The sequence below is a fragment of the Bufo bufo genome, chromosome 5 (assembly GCF_905171765.1).
Source record: "Bufo bufo chromosome 5, aBufBuf1.1, whole genome shotgun sequence".
NCBI lineage: Eukaryota > Metazoa > Chordata > Amphibia > Anura > Bufonidae > Bufo > Bufo bufo.
Genome location: NC_053393.1, coordinates 540,923,175 through 540,942,442, shown reverse-complemented (window position 1 = coordinate 540,942,442; position 19,268 = coordinate 540,923,175). Strand labels below are relative to the sequence as shown.

General features: G+C 50.4%; 1 protein-coding gene across 2 annotated transcripts in view; it reads left to right on the top strand.

Moving 5' to 3' along the window:
- The first annotated feature begins 11,771 nt into the window (after positions 1–11,771).
- CTDSPL (CTD small phosphatase like) overlaps positions 11,772–19,268 on the top strand; it is a 46,799-nt gene continuing 39,302 nt past the window's right edge. Inside the window, exon 1 of one of the 2 annotated variants that reach the window (XM_040431303.1) lies at positions 11,772–12,102. In XM_040431303.1, the coding sequence (XP_040287237.1) occupies positions 12,027–12,102 (76 nt within the window). In that variant the 5' untranslated portion in view covers positions 11,772–12,026. The remainder of the gene's footprint in view (positions 12,103–19,268) is intronic. The other variant, XM_040431302.1, reaches the window with a different exon arrangement.

Below are 19,268 nucleotides of genomic sequence, written 5' to 3'. Positions count from 1 at the left end.
ACAAGAGCAGGTCCCAAAGGCGGGAGCCGCGCCTAATGGACATATATGTTATATCCTATCGATACGCCATAAATGTCCAGATGGGAGTTCAAGGTTACAAAAACATGGCCGCTTTCTCCCAAAAAAGCACCACGTCGGTCCACAGGCTGTGTCTGGTATTGCAGCTCAGCTCCATTAATACCGCACACAGCCTGTAGACAGGTGTGGTGCTGTTTCTGGAATACACCATGTTATGGACAACCCCTTTAATGCCAAAATTAGGTTGGTACTAAAAGGGATATTTCCATCTGGACATTTATGGCATATTGCTAGGATATACCCTAAATGTCAGATACGTGTGGGTCGGTCCTCCTATCTTCAGAACGGGGCCCATAAAGTGCAGCGCGCTCTCCAATCCTCGCTATGGGACATCCGAAAATAGCTGAGTATGCTTCCTTGGCTATTTTTGGAAGTCCTATCACAGTATATAGAGAGGAAGCTGCGCATGCGCGGTGTGCTCTCTACCACTTCATGGGCTCCGTTCAGAAGATAGGAGGTGGGACCCACATGTATCTGACATTTACGGCGTATCCTAGTGATATGCCATAAATGTTCAGATGGAAATATCCCTTTAAGCAGTTAAAGGTCTGGATAGCACTGTACCCTCTGACAGGCCCTGGTCATGGAGGGTGTTCTCTGCCTAGAATTGTTATGGGGCAGTGTGACATAGCTAATGGGGGCACTCTGGCTGACACTGATAATGGGGACACTCTGGCTGGCACTGTTAATGGGGGCTCTCTGGCTAGCACTGTTATTGGGCACATTTTCTGGCACTGATAATGGGGGCACTTTCTGGCACTGATAATGGGGGCACTTCTGGCACTGATAATGGGGGCACTCTGTGTGGCAGTGATTATGGGGACACTCTGGCTAGCACTGTTAATACGGACACTCTGGCTGACACTGATAATGGGGGCACTTCCTAGCACTGATAATGGTGGCACTCTGTCTGGCACTGATAATGGGGGCACTCTGGCTGGCACTGATAATGGGCACACTCTATCTAGCACTGATAATGGGGGCACTCTGACTGGCACTGATAATGGGGGCACATTACCTATGGGGAAGGTTTAGAAGGGGGCTCCCAATCTATGTGCCCCCATAGCAGGACTGATATGTAATACAGGACACCAGTAGGGGCCCAGGCAAACAGAAATATGGTCCCTGTTTAAATAAATATATATATGACAAATGTACAGATATTCACTGTGGTGCCAGAGCAAATCATTGGCCGATCATGTGGAGCCGCAGAGTCTGAATTGTGGCGACTTAAATATTGATACATTTTGAATTACATTGTTGTCATTTATTCTGGGCAAAATTCCAATCATCGTTGTCATAGCGACAACATCAACCCTTCCAAACGGAAAGGAGATGAATCTTGTGCAAGAAGCAGCATGGACGTGCGCCAAACCTTAACTCCGCAACAGAGAAAACACCGGAGTGTCTGCGCTCCGCCATCTAGAGGAGCAGATCGTGACATCAGAGGAACACTGCACCCTGCAGATTCATCCGGATAAAACCAAATCTCCTACCTGTTCAGCTACATATTCATTACTACAGGGAGCTGTATTATAGTAGTTATATTCCTGTACATAGGAGGCAGTATTATAATAGTTATATTCCTGTACATAGGAGCAGTATTATAGTAGGTATATTCTTGTACATAGGAGCAGTATTATAGCAGTTATATTCCTGTACATAGGAGCAGTATTATAGTAGGTATATTCTTGTACATAGGAGCAGTATTATAGCAGTTATATTCCTGTACATAGAAGCAGTATTATAGTAGTTATATTCTTGTACATAGGAGCAGTATTATAGTAGTTATATTCTTGTACATAGGAGCAGTATTATAGTAGTTATATGCTTGTACATATGAGCAGTATTATAGCAGTTATATTCCTGTACATAGAAGCAGTATTATAGTAGTTATATTCTTGTACATATGAGCAGTATTATAGTAGTTATATTCTTGTACATAGGAGCAGTATTATAATAGTTATATTCTTGTACATAGGAGGCAGTATTATAGTAGTTATATTCTTGTACATAGAAGCAGTATTATAGTAGTTATATTCTTGTACATAGGAGGCAGTATTATAGTAGTTATATCCTTGTACATAGGAGCAGTATTATAGTAGTTATATTCTTGTACATAGGAGCAGTATTATAGTAGTTATATTCTTGTACATAGGAGCAGTATTATAGTAGTTATATTCTTGTACATAGGAGCAGTATTATAGTAGTTATTCTTGTACATAGGAGCAGTATTATAGTAGTTATATTCTTGTACATAGGAGGCAGTATTATAGTAGTTATATCCTTGTACATAGGAGCAGTATTATAGTAGTTATATTCTTGTACATAGGAGCAGTATTATAGTAGTTATATTCTTGTACATAGGAGCTGTATTATAGTAGTTATATTCTCATACATAGGAGCAGTATTATAGTAGTTATATTCTTGTACATAGGAGCAGTATTATAGTAGTTATATTCTTGTACATAGGAGACAGTATTATAGTAGTTATATTCCTGTACATAGGAGGCAGTATTATAGTAGTTATATCCTTGTACATAGGAGCAGTATTATAGTAGTTACATTCTTGTACATAGGAGCAGTATTATAGTAGTTATATCCTTGTACATAGGAGCAGTATTATAGTAGTTATATTCTTGTACATAGGAGCAGTATTATAGTAGTTATATTCTTGTACATAGGAGCAGTATTATAGTAGTTATTCTTGTACATAGGAGCAGTATTATAGTAGTTATATTCTTGTACATAGGAGGCAGTATTATAGTAGTTATATCCTTGTACATAGGAGCAGTATTATAGTAGTTATATTCTTGTAAATAGGAGCAGTATTATAGTAGTTATATTCTTGTACATAGGAGCTGTATTATAGTAGTTATATTCTCATACATAGGAGCAGTATTATAGTAGTTATATTCTTGTACATAGGAGCAGTATTATAGTAGTTATATTCTTGTACATAGGAGACAGTATTATAGTAGTTATATTCCTGTACATAGGAGGCAGTATTATAGTAGTTATATCCTTGTACATAGGAGCAGTATTATAGTAGTTACATTCTTGTACATAGGAGCAGTATTATAGTAGTTATATTCTTGTATATAGGAGCAGTATTATAGTAGTTATATTCTTGTACATAGGAGCAGTATTATAGTAGTTATATCCTTGTACACAGGAGCAGTATTATAGTAGTTATATTCTTGTACATAGGAGCAGTATTATAGTAGTTATATCCTTGTACATAGGAGCAGTATTATAGTAGTTATATTCTTGTACATAGGAGCAGTATTATAGTAGTTATATTCTTGTACATAGGAGCAGTATTATAGTAGTTATTCTTGTACATAGGAGCAGTATTATAGTAGTTATATTCTTGTACATAGGAGGCAGTATTATAGTAGTTATATCCTTGTACATAGGAGCAGTATTATAGTAGTTATATTCTTGTACATAGGAGCAGTATTATAGTAGTTATATTCTTGTACATAGGAGCTGTATTATAGTAGTTATATCCTTGTACATAGGAGCAGTATTATAGTAGTTATATTCTTGTACATAGGAGCAGTATTATAGTAGTTATATTCTTGTACATAGGAGCAGTTTCACTGTAGTTATATTCTTGTACATAGGAGCAGTATTATACCAGTTATATTCTTGTACATAGGAGGCAGTATTATAGTAGTTATATTGTTGTACATAGGGGCAGTATTATAGTAGTTATATTCTTGTACATAGGAGCAGTATTATAGTAGTTATATTCTTGCACATAGGAGCAGTTTCACTGTAGTTATATTCTTGTACATAGGAGCAGTATTATAGCAGTTATATTCTTGTACATAGGAGGCAGTATTATAGTAGTTATATTGTTGTACATAGGGGCAGTATTATAGTAGTTATATTCTTGTACATAGGAGCAGTATTATAGTAGTTATAGTCTTGTACATAGGAGGCAGTATTATAGTAGTTATATTCTTGTACATAGGAGGCAGTATTATAGTAGTTATATTCCTGTACATAGGAGCAGTATTATAGTAGTTATATTCTTGTACATAGGAGCAGTATTATAATAGTTATATTCTTATACATAGGAGGCAGTATTATAGTAGTTATAGTCTTGTACATAGGAGCAGTATTATAGTAGTTATATTCTTGTACATAGGAGGCAGTATTATAGTAGTTATATTCTTGTACATAGGAGGCAGTATTATAGTAGTTATATTCCTGTACATAGGAGGCAGTATTATAATAGTTATATTCTTATACATAGGAGGCAGTATTATAGTAGTTATATTCAAAAATGCTGGACCCTACACTAGCTGCCAGGACAGTAGGTCTTCCACAGGGCAATATTTCTGGGCATATAAGTGAAAACGATCCCATTCAGAGTGCTTACCTGAATCTCGTGGACCTGCAAAATCTGTAACGGGACCTCAAACTACCATGCATCATTAATCGCTCTGGTCTTTTCCTATGGGACAGACATACTTTTTGGACCCCCCTAGGGCCCGGGTGTGGCTGCAACCAAGAATTCCCACCTCTCGTGACACCGCTGATCACAATGATTGTGCCCCGGTGTCTTGAACCCCCTGGGGGCCGTCAGCCGTCTACGTGGCAAATGCTATTAAATGCAACGTTTTTAGAGAAGGTTAAGGTTTCAGCTGGAGATCTGAAGTGAGCATCAGACGCCCGTCGACCCCGGCTTATCACAACACAATAATTAGCTGCCAAGATGTTTCACTTGCAAAATTAATTATTATAGACTCGTCACATAAATTGCCCTATCTAAAGTGATGATTCATTTAGCCTCACGTCGAATCTCTATAATCTCCGCCAGGATCCGGCGATGGCAGGTGACGATTAAATTGCTGAAAACTGTAATTTGTGATTCTTGATTAAAAGAAAAAGTCAGCCTCACGGGGCTGAAGATTCCGAGCCGAGGACAATTATGTGGAGCGCTGGCATATGGCGCCACTCACATTTTTTCTTGCAATATTGTATCTAAAAAAGATACAATATTGCAAGAAAAAATCTTGCAATATTCTGATATAGTAAATATTGCTATAAATGTCTCCACCATACAGGGGGAGCTTTCAGGCTTAATGCACACGACCGTTGGCCGGCTGTGGCCGTATTGCGACCCGCAAACGGCGCGTCCGCAACACACGGGGCCCGGCCGTGTGCAGGGCCGGTTCTAGGTGAAATGGGGCCCTGGGGCGAAAAACAATAAGGGGCCCCCCCCCATGACACTTGATGACTTTTACAGAAGAAACTGTATATTTTGGGGCACAGTGGAGGCTATATGTGTATAACATAAACATATTTCACATGAACACTTACAGTTACCTGGCCCTTGGGGATCTCGGACGCCACTTCCACACTTTGGCCGGGGGCTCGGCGGAGCTGATGTTGTGTTTTATCCTAATGAGAAAGATTTCATAATAAGGATTTGGAGAAGGGGCAGAGGGATAGCAGAGCAGGGAGAGGCTGGTGCTGCTACTAGGGGGTCATACCATGGGGGAGAAATAAAGCCCATCATAATGCCCCCCCAGTAGAAATAATTCTCCTTATAATGTGCAAAAAATACCCCCTTGTAATGCCCCCAGTTGAGCTAATGTCCCCAAAGTGCTCCCATAATGTGCCAATGTAAAATACCCCTATATAGTGACCCCAGTAAATGCCCCCATAGTGCTCCCCTCCCCCCTAGTGCCCCCCATAATGTACCAGTATAAAATGCCCGATATATAGTGCACCAGTAGATGCCCTCAGTGTCCCTCATAATTTGTAAGCATAAAATACCCCTTCTCAGTGCCCCCATAGATGACCCTATAGTAGTCCTCTCCCCCCTTCCCCATAGTACCCACCACAATGTGTCCCAGTATAAAATGCCCCTATACAGAGCCCCCCATATAAAATAACCGTTCTTTGTGGCCTCAGTAGATGCCCCTATAGTGTCACCAATAATGTGCCAGTAAGAAGTGCCCCCATAGATGTCCCCCAATCATGTGCCAGTAGCCTGAGCCCCCATCAACTTGTGCCGGTAGCCATAGGCGCCCCCCCCTATCATGTGCCAGTAGCCATAGGGCCCCCCTATCATGTGCCAGTAGCCTGAGCCCCCCATCAACATGTGCCAGTAGCCATAGGCGGCCCCCCCCATCATGTGCCAGTAGCCATAGGGCCCCCCCTATCATGTGCCACTAGCCATAGCCCCCCCCCCCCCCTATCATTTGCCAGTAGCCATAGGCGGCGCCCCCCCCCCCCTATCATGTGCCAGTAGCCATAGGGCCCCCCCCTATCATGTGCCACTAGCCATAGGGCCCCCCTATCATGTGCCACTAGCCATAGGGCCCCCCCTATCATGTGCCACTAGCCATAGCCCCCCCCCCTATCATTTGCCAGTAGTCATAGGCGGCCCCCCCAACATGTGCCACTAGCCATAGGCGGCCCCCCCTATCATGTGCCACTAGCCATAGGGCCCCCCCTATCATTTGCCAGTAGCCATAGGGGGCGCCCCCCCCCTATCATGTGCCAGTAGCCATAGGGCCCCCCCTATCATGTGCCACTAGCCATAGGGCCCCCCCTATCATTTGCCAGTAGCCATAGGCGGCGCCCCCCCCCCCCCCCCCTATCATGTGCCAGTAGCCATAGGGCCCCCCTATCATGTGCCACTAGCCATAGGGCCCCCCCTATCATGTGCCACTAGCCATAGCCCCCCCCCCTATCATTTGCCAGTAGTCATAGGCGGCCCCCCCAACATGTGCCACTAGCCATAGGCGGCCCCCCCTATCATGTGCCAGTAGCCATAGGGCCCCCCCTATCATGTGCCAGTAGCCATAGTGCCCCTCCCTATCATTTGCCAGTAGTCATAGGCGGCCCCCCATCATGTGCCACTAGCCATAGGGCCCCCCCTATCATTTGCCACTAGCCATAGGCGGCGCCCCCCCCCCCTATCATGTGCCAGTAACCATAGGGCCCCCCCCTATCATGTGCCACTAGCCATAGGGCCCCCCTATCATGTGCCACTAGCCATAGGGCCCCCCCTATCATGTGCCACTAGCCATAGCCCCCCCCCCCCTATCATTTGCCAGTAGTCATAGGCGGCCCCCCCAACATGTGCCACTAGCCATAGGCGGCCCCCCCTATCATGTGCCAGTAGCCATAGGGCCCCCCCTATCATGTGCCAGTAGCCATAGGGCCCCTCCCTATCATTTGCCAGTAGTCATAGGCGGCCCCCCATCATGTGCCACTAGCCATAGCCATAGCCAGCTGCCCCCCCAGTATTGTACAGAAAGAAAAAAAACGAAAAAAACCACTTATACTTACCTCTTTGGCAGCGATGCGATGCAGGCCTCTTCTGGCCTGTGTCCCGCGCTGTGTACGGCTCAGGGGTCAGGCGGCGCGATGACGTCATCGCACCACCTGCGCCGGCCTCTGATAGGCTGCCGGTCTAGTGCCTGCAGCCTATCAGAGGAAGGGAAAGGGACACACCTCTCCCTCCCCTGCCGCACAGCCATCTGTATCGCTGTCCTGAGGACTGCGATACAGATGACTGGAGATGAGCGCTTTCACAATGGAAGCGCTCATCTCCTACTGACTGTCCTGCCTGTCTAAAGTTAGTTGCGGGCCGGCGCGAGGGGGCCCCTAGCCTTGCCCCCCTTGCCTCTATGGAAGCGCCGGCCCTGGCCGTGTGTACCGCGCATCATGGATGCGGACCCATTTACTTGCAATCCGGGAGATGCGGTGCGGAAGGGAAGCACGGATTGGAAGCCCACGGAAGCACTATGGAGTGCTTCCGTGGTGTTTCTGTTCTTGCCCTTGCACTGCAATAAAATGTTCTATTTTTTTTTACGGTGCGGACGGATCACTGACCCATTCAAGTTAAATGGATCTCCATCCGTCCCGGCCGCCGCACGGATGTTGCCCATGCATTGGAGACCGCAAATTGTGGTTTCCAATGCAGGGAACGGCCGTGTGCATGAGACCTTAAAGGGGATGTCAGCCTTTTATTAAGTGATTGCATAAGGGCATAACGTTACAGAGCGGGGTCACCGAGTGCTGAGGAGCAAGTATATAAATGTCGCCAATGCTTTGCTGACTCCATAACTGTAGAGTCTAGACCTCCTCTGCCATTAAAGGGGTCTTCTCACAAAAAATATTCTACATTTTTCGAACCAGCACCTGGATCTGAATACTATTGTTATTGCATGTAATTTAGAATTTAGCCTAGCCAGTGAGTTATCTATCTGTATAGCGCCACCTGCTGTTCATTTTTTTTTCTTATTTCTTTGTCCAGCTCACTGAGATGGCCGCACATGCTCAGTTTTATCCTTCAACTGCCTCCTGAGCTGTGATAGGCAGAGCATGGACACACCCCCTGAGCTGTGATAGGCAGAGCATGGACACACCCCCTGAGCTGCAGCAGAAACGACACGCCCCTTGAGCAGAGCAATGAATGTGGAGATCTCTGGATCCATGTGAGGTCCAGAGCTGGTTCTGGCTTTGTTAGAAAGAGGTTGTCATGTACTATATGATCTCTGATTTTCATTTTTTACATTAATCATGGGTAAACCGTGCTGTGACGGGAGCTTCATGGTACGAGGTCGGCCTCGGCCCTTAGTTCCAATAAAGGGAAATCTTTATTCTTCACCAGACAAGACATTGTGTAGAATTGTATGGTGACAGCTTTGTAGGAACAGTTTGAGAAAGGCCCTTTTCTCTTCCTCCATGACTGCACCCAGTGCACACGCTCCAGAAAGCCATGCTTGGTGGAGTCTAGAAGAACCTGACCGGCCACACAGAGCCCCGACCTCAACCAACACCAGAGCGGAGACTGAGCCGGGCCCTCTCCTCCAACATCTCACCTCACAAATGTTCTTATAGATGAAGGGGTAGAAATCCCCACAGACACCCTCCAAAATCTTCTAAGAAGTATTCCCAGAAGAGCGAAGGGGGAACAACTTCATATTAAAGGGGGTTTCCGAGATCTTGATACTGATGACCTATCCTGAGGATCAAAATCTCAGAAACCCCATTTGATGCCTATGGCTGTAGAATAGGAGGGCATAGAAGTTCTTGGAGGTGGAATATGGAGGAGTCCTCAGACTTTTCTCCATGTAGTATAGATAGATATGAGATAGAAAGATATGAGATAGATAGATAGATAGATAGATAGATAGATAATAGATAGATAGATAGATAGATAGATGAGATAGATAGATAGATAATAGATAGATAGATAATAGATAGATAATAGATAGATAGATAGATAATAGATAGATAGATAATAGATAGATAGATAGATAGATAGATAATAGATAGATAGATAGATAATAGATAGATAGATGATAGATAGATAGATAGATAATAGATAGATAGATAATTAATAGATAGATAGATAGATAGATAGATAGATACAACTTACTAAAACCCAGGCCGACCAGAAAATCACGCACAACACCTCACAAAAGCCGGGATCAGGAACACTGTAAGGCCTCATGCACACGACCGTTGTTTTGGTCCGCATCCGAGCTGCAGTTTTTGTGGCTCAGGTGTGGACCCATTCACTTCAATGGGGCCACAAACGATGCGGACAGCACTCCGTGTGCTGTCCGCATCCGTTGCTCTGTTCCATGATCCGCAAAAAAAAATATAACCTGTCCTATTTTTGTCCGTTTTGCGGACAAGAATAGGCAGTTATAACAATGGCTGTCCGTGCCATTCCGCAAATTTCGGAACGCACACGGACGCCATCCGTGTTTTGCGGATCCGCAATTTGCTGACCGCAAAACACACAATGGTCGTGTGCATGAGGCCTAAACAAGAGACAAGAGGAATACGTCAGTGAATGGAGGAAGGAGGTGAGAACATCCCAGAAGCTGACGGTATACCAGAGCCTGCAGAGAGACTACAAAGTGGCCCCATATCTGGAGAAACTAGGGAACCCCAGAGACCGGAAAATCCTGAGCCGCTACAGACTGAGCGCCCACAGCCTGGCCGTAGAATCCGGACGTCATCGACAGAGCTACATGCCTAGATAAAGCAGACTGTGCCCGCAGTGCCCCCTGGAGGCGGTGGAGGATGAGGCCCACTTCCTGATATACTGTCCAAAATACTCAGCAGTGAGGGACATCCACTTTAGGAGACTGTCTGATCTCTGCCCAGACTTCAGCTCCATGGAGGAGGAAGAGAGACTCTCCATACTGCTGGGGGAAGAGGAGAACAGGGATCCGGAGGGACGCGGTGGTGGGGAGAAGGTAAGTATAATGTATATGAGGGGTCCAGGCATTGGGGGGGTCATTATAGGGGGTGGATAACCCCTTTAAGGAGTGTGTGGGAACAAGAGCTACGCCGTTCCCATAGTTGTAATCGTAGGTTAAAAAAATAAAATTGAATATAAATCCACAAATATTAAAAAAATGTTAATAAAAACCTTGCCCATTTATCAAACATAAAAATAAACATAATTTATATTGTTGCCACTGAGTTTCCAAAATATTCGGGTTTTTTATTCCACAAAGTGAACGCCGTAGCCGTCACCTCAGCTTCCACCAAAAAGCAGAATGAAAAATTAGTTATGTCAATTTTTTTTTTTCAATAGTAAAACATTTTTTAAAAAGTGACCGTCGTAATGCAAAAAACCGATACCATTATTCCTTTTTTCTGGTCCGTCCCATAAATGATTTCCATCTGTTTTACAGTTTGCCCTCGTCTGGCTCCGCCGATGGAAAAAGTTATGGCTCACGGAAGGCTGAGAGCAAAAAACAAAAAAGTTATGCCACAATCGGTCGGGATTAAAGGGGTACCCCCAAATTCAGCTAAATATTACAAAAAGTGAAGCTGAAGTCTTATATATGCCGCATATCAATTCCCCGCCTTGGGTTTTTCCTTTGTTACCCCCAACTGTGCCAAATGACGGACTCAGAACCCCCATTTGAACCAGACGGCAGGGGCAACACCTGCCATGGCTCTTCCTAGAGATAGGCGTTACCTTCTGCTGGGTCCGGGGGCCCCCATCTATCTCTAGGGTGAGCCATGATGGACACTTAGAATGCTCTGTGGTTGCCAATAAGGGTTTGGGGCCCCTAGTTCTCGGAAACGATGGGGCTCAGAGAGATTGGGGGTCTGACTTATTTTACAGGTCAGAAAACAAGAAATGGGTTGTCTCCAGCTGCATATTGTGCTTGCTCTAGGGTTTCCATGGTAACAGAAAGATGTCTTAGAAAGTAGTGTAGGGGTTTGCTAGGCTGCCTGCAGTGATTTCTATCAGTGACTGTGAGCCATGGATCACAATCACTGAGGTGTGAACACGGCCATGATCCCCTCCAAGGCGCGGATTCCAGTGACTGTTTCCCGCTCTCCAAACACCGGCTCCTCCTCCACCCCCTCATTACACTAACGGTGAAGCGAGTGCGCAGTGCCTTTTATAAACATCGCAAGCCCCGCCTCCCTCCCACGCTGTCTGTCATTGACACCCACATCTCCCAATCGCGTTTCTCGCCACGCCACTTGACCACGCCCCTGAGCGTCCCTACGCTCCGTACGGTGAATTAACTCCATCGTTGCCGGAAATCGCCTGAATGAGTCACCAATACTATTGGACTTGTGCCCGTGAAGCAGTTAACTTCAGGCCACGCCCCTTGTTTATGTCTAAGAGGAGCTCGTCCCTCAGCTGCCGCCATGTTGGGAAGGTCAGTAGAGAAAGAAGGGGAGGAGTGCAGGCTGTCACACCGCCCCCTCCTGAGGGAAAACAGGGACCCGCCGCGGACTCCGTCACCCCCGGGACAGCGGCCCCTTCTCCGCCGCCTGGACTTCATGCTGAGGAGGAGAAAGACGTGCGAGGGAGCCGACCCGGCCGCGGACACCCGGGGGAGTCTAAGCGAGCCGAGCCGGGAGCTGGCGGCCGGGTAATAGCCGCGGACCTTACAGCGGAGGAGAAGAGCTCGGCCGAGTCCATGGACAACACGTCCATCATCACCCAGCTCAGCAACCCGAAGGAGGAGGCCATCCTGTCCTGCGCCCAGGAGAAGGGTGAGCGCCCGAGGGTGGAGGGGGGCAGTGCCAGGGTGAGTGCCTGGGGTGGAGGGGGGCAGTGCCAGGGTGAGTGCCTGGGGTGGAGGGGGGCAGTGCCAGGGTGAGTGCCCGGGGTGGAGAGGGGCAGTGCCAGGGTGAGTGCCCGGGGTGGAGAGGGGCAGTGCCAGGGTGAGTGCCCGGGGTGGAGAGGGGCAGTGGAGGGGGGCAGTGCCAGGGTGAGTGCCCGGGGGTGGAGAGGGGCAGTGGAGGGGGGCAGTGCCAGGGTGAGTGCCCAGGGTGGAGAGGGGCAGTGCCAGGGTGAGTGCCCGGGGGTGGAGACGGGCAGTGCCACGGTGAGTGCCCGGGGTGGAGCGGGGCAGTGCCAGGGTGAGTGCCCGGGGTGGAGAGGGGCAGTGCCAGGGTGAGTGCCCGGGGGTGGAGAGGGGCAGTGCCAGGGTGAGCGCCCGGGGGTGGAGAGGGGCAGTGCCAGGGTGAGCGCCCGGGGGTGGAGAGGGGCAGTGCCAGGGTGAGCGCCCGGGGGTGGAGAGGGGCAGTGCCAGGGTGAGCGCCCGGGGTGGAGAGGGGCAGTGCCAGGGTGAGTGCCTGGGGTGGAGAGGGGCAGTGCCAGGGTGAGTGCCTGGGGTGGAGAGGGGCAGTGCCAGGGTGAGCGCCCGAAGGTGGAGAGGGGCAGTGCCAGGGTGAGTGCCTGGTGTGGAGAGGGGCAGTGCCAGGGTGAGCGCCCGAGGGTGGAGAGGGGCAGTGCCAGGGTGAGCGCCCGGGGGTGGATGGGGCAGATCCAGGGTGAGCGCCCGGGGGTGGAGAGAGGCAGAGCCAGGGTGAGCGCCCGGGGGTTAGAGTGGGGCAGTGCCAGGGTGAGCGCCCGGGGGTGGAGAGTAGCAGTGCCAGGGTGAGCGCCCGGGGGTGGAGAGTGGCAGTGCCAGGGTGAGCGCCCGGGGGTGGAGAGGGGCAGTGCCAGGGTGAGCGCCCGTGGGTGGAGAGGGGCAGTGCCAGGGTGAGCGCCCGGGGGTGGAGAGGGGCAGTGCCAGGGTGAGCGCCCAGGGGGTGGAGAGGGGCAGAGCCATGGTGAGCGCCCAGGGGGTGGAGAGGGGCAGAGCCAGGATGAGCGCCCAGGGGGTGGAGAGGGGCAGAGCCAGGGTGAGCGCCCGGGGGTGGAGAGGGGCAGAGCCAGGGTGAGCGCCTGAGGGTTGAGAGGGGCAGAGCCAGGGTGAGCGCCTGGGGGTGTAGAGGGGCAGTGCCCGGGGTGGAGAGGGGCAGTGCCAGGGTGCATCCCCTGGGGTGTAGAGGGTGAGTGCCCAGGGGTGGAAGGGGCAGTGCCAGAGTAACTGTCTGAAAGTGGTTTGGGCAGTGCCAGGGGGAGCGCCCACGGATGGAGGAGGCAACGCCAGGGTGAGTGCACAGGGGTAGAGGGGGCAATGCCAGTGGAGGAGGGCTGTGACAGAGTGTGTCCAAGGATAGGAGGGGGGGGGGGGGGGGGGGGAGTGCCAGAGTGCTTGGCGGTGGAGGGGTCACTGTTCTCACCTTGGTGTGAAGTATCCTGGGTGATGCCACCACTGCTGGGGTTGTAGCCTGTGCCAAGGTAAAGGTTAGCTGCACCAATATAGGGCTTGTGCCAAAAATAAGATGACCAGAAGAGGGCTATGCTTTCTACTTTGCCCAAACTGGGGGTTAGTTGCTTATGGGATTGATCTGTACCCTAGACCATGATGGTGCCGTGTCTGAGGACTGATACCATCTCTGGAGGGCGGCCTGTGCTGTGCCCGGTGATGCCCAAATTAACGATTTTGGGTTTGGGGTAGATGAGTTTAAATGGGCGAGTGGGGTCCCTAATGTACTGAGGGGTACACCCAAAATATGGGGGTGTCTGTAATGCCCCCTGTACATCAGTGGGGTACCCTGGTGTGCCAGTCCTTGCCCCAGAGATCGGGGGCACTGGATTCTCTGTGGTAGCTGGTGACCGATTCACTTATAGCGGAAGGAGTCTTTACGGTACCTGGAGTGGAGATGACATTTAGATCTGGTGCCAAGGGGGAGTGGATGTGATGTGTGCCCGGGGGATTGGCGATACCAGGAAGGCTGGCATTGTGGACCTTGCTGGTGATGATGGATGCCCTTAAGAGTGCGGGGGTTACATGACCTAGTGGATGTGGGGAGTTGTAGTCATGATGATGATGATGGGGTCAGACGCTTTTCACTGATTGGCTCGTTACACTAGGATAGCTTCCTGTAGGTGGCACTAGAGAGTGTGAGCTCATTTGCATACTTTTTTTCCCAGGGAGCATTGCTTGTAAGACGCCCTGCACCTGCTGCATCTCCACAAGGAGAACCGGTACCTTCCGAGATTAGACCACACCGACGCTGGGCACTGGTTGGCCTTGGGGCCCCGGTTCTGCAAAGCAGACGTGTATCAGTTGCTATAAGTAGTGCTGCTTGTAGTCTGGCATTGGGCCCCTTCCTCATTCTGATGGGGTGAAGGGTCACTAGTGCTTTTATGTATTGGCCCTTGGAGGGCATCATCCCAGAAATCATCAGTGAAGCTGCACGCGTGGGCAACCATGTAATTCATGAATGGGCCCAGTCCTCCGGAGTGGGAGCTGCCTTAGGATCCCCTCTCCGTTTCCACCCTACAGTGTAGCTTTAAGTCGTGCTAGCAGCTCCACCTATGTGATCAACCTATTGTCTGGGTGGACAATCCTTTTAAAAGCTATAGATGTAGCCGATCTTTTTTAAGAATGCTGTAGAGTATGTGTAAGTCCTTCACCAAGCTGCTGAATCTGCCATAAATCCATCAGAGCGCTGCTCCTGCTCTCCCTCTTCCTTCTCTCAGTGTTAAAAGGGTTTTCCAAAGTCTTTTTACTGGTGACCTGTCCTCTGTATAGGTCATCAGTATCTGATCAGTGGGGGGGGGTCCGACACCCGGGTCCCCCATCTATCAGCTTTTTGACAAGGCATTGGTGCTCGCAGTAGCGCCGCAGCGTTCTCCCTGCTCACCAAGCACAGCACGACACACACCCCATTAACTTCAAAAGGCCTGAGCTGCGCCTAGGCAATGTGACTGACGAACGTGGCATCACGTGGCCTAGGGAAAGCTACTGCTTTCTCAAGCAGCTGATCAGTGCGGGTAGGAGAATAGCAGCAGTGAAGGAGAAGAGGTTGTATATGGCAGATCTGAGTGTGGAGAGGGCAGAAGGTATCCAAGCAGAGCAGACCACACAGGTTGTAGATGGGGAGGTAAATGCACACAAGGCAGTCTGTAGTTGGGTCGTCACATATGTTGTGTAGAGAGAAAGCAGAGCGCCCACAGCAGAGTCTGCAGGAGAAGGGAGAGGCATCGCACACACCACCATATACGTGGTGAGGTCTCTCACGAGCTGTAGAAGGAGAAATCTGGGCTGATACGGGAGAGCTAGTGGAGCTGGCAGCATCCTGGACACACAGATCCAGCATGTGTTACTAGAAGCAGGATGTCACCTGAAGATCTCAGCCCGAAACGTCTATATTCACTGCAGGAAACGGATGTAGCGGCCATTGTCAGGGGCGTCCTTCGCCTGCAGCTTCTATGGAAGGTGGAGGGATCGGTTCATGGTCTTCAGAGTCCCTCGGCTGGGACGTCTTTGTTGACTTTATGCTTTATTTCAGGGACGTGTGACATGCAAAAGTTAAATGTCAGCGGAGTGCATAGACACTTTGTATTTTTGTCATATGTATTTCCGCCACTTGCGCGTACTTTTTATAGACCCCTTATTAAAGGGACACTCCATAACGGCCTGATGCACTGTGTTAGGCCTAGTGCAGGGCCCCTGGGGGTGGAGCATGACACAGGGTTTCAAGGACCGCAAAAGAGAATCTGTGTCGCGCTCTGGGCCTAATGCAGTATCGGTTCTCCTTTTAATATAGCGAGGCTTCCTTATATGCTCTGTGGCAGGAGGAGGTCGCTCCATGCCGGACCCCGGCGCTCCGTCATCCTATCTAGTCAGCTCCATTTATTTTTGACCCAGGACATGGCGGCTGGTGCGAGAAGACTCGTCCCTCAGGTACACACAGCAGGATAATTGCGGTAATCCGTCACCATAACTGTCCAGTGCGGGCAGCTGGTGGGAGCAGGGCCGGCGGGCGGGGCGTGGAAGACGCGGCTAAATGTGAATGCAATCCAGTACTCCCGGTTATCGGCCATGTCAGGTGGAGAGCGGGATACCGGCTATTGTTTGCTGTCATCAGCCATTTCAGATGGGAGGAGAGGCTGCTGCCGGCGGCGGCACAGATAGGGAGGAGAGGCTGCCGGCGACACAGATAGGGAGAAGAGTCTTCCGATGGTGGCACTGATAGGGGGGAGATGCTGGGGGAAGGGGGGGGGGGGGATGCTGCCGGCAGCGACACTGATACGGGGGGGGGGGGAATGCTGCCGGCGGCGACACTGATGGGGGGGACGGGACGCTGTAAGGGGGGGGATGCTGCTGCAGCGACACTGATGGGGGGGGGGGGGATGCTGCTGGCAGCGACACACTGATGGGGGGGGGGGGATGCTGCCGGCGGCGGCACAGATTGGGGGGGGGGTAAGATACTGCCGGTGGCGACACAGATGGGGTGGGGTGGGGGGAGATGCTGCCAGGGAGGAGGCACAGATAAGGCATTCATCCGCGCAACAGACTGGCCATAGGTAGTAGTCAGACCAGCTGCTGGTGGTCAGTGAGAGGTTAAGTTAACTACAACTCCCAGCAAAGATTAGCTTCAGTCTATAGTTCCTTTTTTTTCCTGTACGGCAGTTAAGTCTTTGGTTAAACTACAACTCCCAGTGTTCACTACAGCTGCACACCACTTAGGGGACACATTGAGAGTTGTAGTTACAACACCGATCCTGGTCAGTGCATGCTGAGAGTTGTCATTTTGTCACAGCTGGAGATTCACAGGAAGCAGGTGCCCGGTCATGGGTGAGAGTTGTAGTTGCACTTCAAACCACTGGCAGGGCATGCTGGGAGTTGTACTTCCACCGCAGCTAGTAAGCTACAGGCTGCAGACCATCTGGACATAGCAGAGGTTGTAGTTTATCCACTGGTGGACAGGTACAGGTTGAAGACCACTGCCTGGGGATGCTGGGAAATGTAGTCTTGCTACAATGGGAGAGACACAGGGAGCAAATCTCTAGACATGGTGAGAGTTGTAGTTACACCACAGGTTGCAGCTTTACCATGGCTGGGGAGGCACAGGTTACAGCCCAGTATCTGTACATGCTGAGAGTTGTAGTTTACAGGTAGCTGGGTAGCCAGAGGGTAGTTTCAACACAGCTGGGGAGCACAGGTTACAGACTACTCTGCGCATGCTAGGGGTTGTAGTCTACGCACATCTTTTTGTTGCATGTTTGGTGCTGGACTTTTCTGACGTCCCAGGAATGTAGAAAGCTGCAACGCAGAGGAACATTCAGATCCCGCTCCCCCAAGGGGCGCCCGCCGGGGTTCACCATCACAGGACGGGGGCAGCGATGCCGCAGGTTTAGGAATGAGGAGATGTTTTTTGGGGAGAATTTGTAAAATTCCTCTGTTTGTGTAGTGGCAGGCGTCCTGGTGTCGGCTTAAAATCACATACAAGTCAGTACAGCGCGGGCCCCGCTCTGCTGAGGTCGTCTGAGATCGGCCCCTTGTCAAATCAGAGGCCAGGGCTGCGGGTCTGTTCATCTCCCATGCTTTACACTGCGGCTCTGCTTCTTCTGATGGGCTGGACAGTATTCAGCGCCTGGAAGTCTGATGTACACATTACATATGGAGCTAGCAGGTGAGCGAAGCAGAGGTCATGGACGGGACCCCTGCACTTCAGGCGATCCCCAAACGTTCTGGCGCCTCAGTGTGTGTTCTTGGTTTCTAGGCAACAGCGCAGCAGCCATTAATAGCGCGTCATGTGAGCAGCGTGATCCGGGGAAGCTGCCGTGTCCTTGGTGGAATCTCGCACATATCAGCCCCTCTTAATCTGGCATCGCTGGGGCGTGCAGGTGCTGGGTCCTCAGAGACTTCGGATATTATCTGATTTCCTCGCTCATCTTGTGCATTTTGTGAGATTTTGCGTTATATTGTAGTTTCCTTCTGCTGGATTATCAGCTGCCGGATTAAAGGAATCCATTTAGCTGTTGCACTGGTGTCCGTTTTAGACGGCGGCCCTGTAAACATGGAGGGGGCCCTGAGCAGAGAACCCCCCTCCCCCATGTCGCCCCCAAGACCCATTACCTGCATGGTCCGTCATTTCATGGGGGCTTCAGGAGTTGCATGTAGCTGCTTTTTTGTCAGCGGTGCCAAGCGTTCTGTTGGCACCGCTGATCAGATGGGGGAAGGGCTCACCTACTCCAGTGATAAGCTGGGGAGCAGCCCCCCGGGGGAGGGGGCCCCCTCTGCTGATCCTGTGCCGTCCGTCCATCTCATGGCTTCCTCTTCCTTTACACTTGTCGCTTCGTTGGCGGGAATGGTTTACAGACCGCAGCAGCCTGTGAATAATAAATACCCCGCTGCTTTGAGGCGGAGCGCTGCCCAGGAACTAAAGGTTTATTTCAGGCCCTGAATCCGGAGGGATTCCCCCCCCCTTTACACCCCCACCTGTCTGCCCATCAGTAACAGATCAATGTCTCCATAGTGTAGAGGAGCCTCCTGCTGGGCTCGCAGCCCATGGATATCCGGATCACGGTGACCCCGCTCCTCTTGTACATAGATCTGCACCACATAAACGGGGCGTGCTCGCTGCTTGACCATATGCGCGGGGCGTGCTCGCTGCTTGACCATATGCGCGGGGCGTGCTCGCTGCTTGACCATATGCGCGGGGCGTGCTCGCTACTTGACCATATGCGCGGGGCGTGCTCGCTGCTTGACCATATGCGCGGGGCGTGCTCGCTGCTTGACCATATGCGCGGGGCGTGCTCGCTGCTTGACCATATGCGCGGGGCGTGCTGCCGGTGAAACTGCGAACGGCTCATTCAATCAGTTATGGTTCCTTTGATCGCTCCAACCGTTACTTGGATAACTGTGGTAATTCTAGAGCTAATACATGCCGACGAGCGCTGACCCCCAGGGATGCGTGCATTTATCAGACCAAAACCCATCCGGGGGCGCGGCGGGGCCCAGGGGCGGAGGTGGTCTCGGCCTCCCCGCTCCCGCCCGCCGCCGCTCTCCTTGGCCACTTTGGTGACTCTA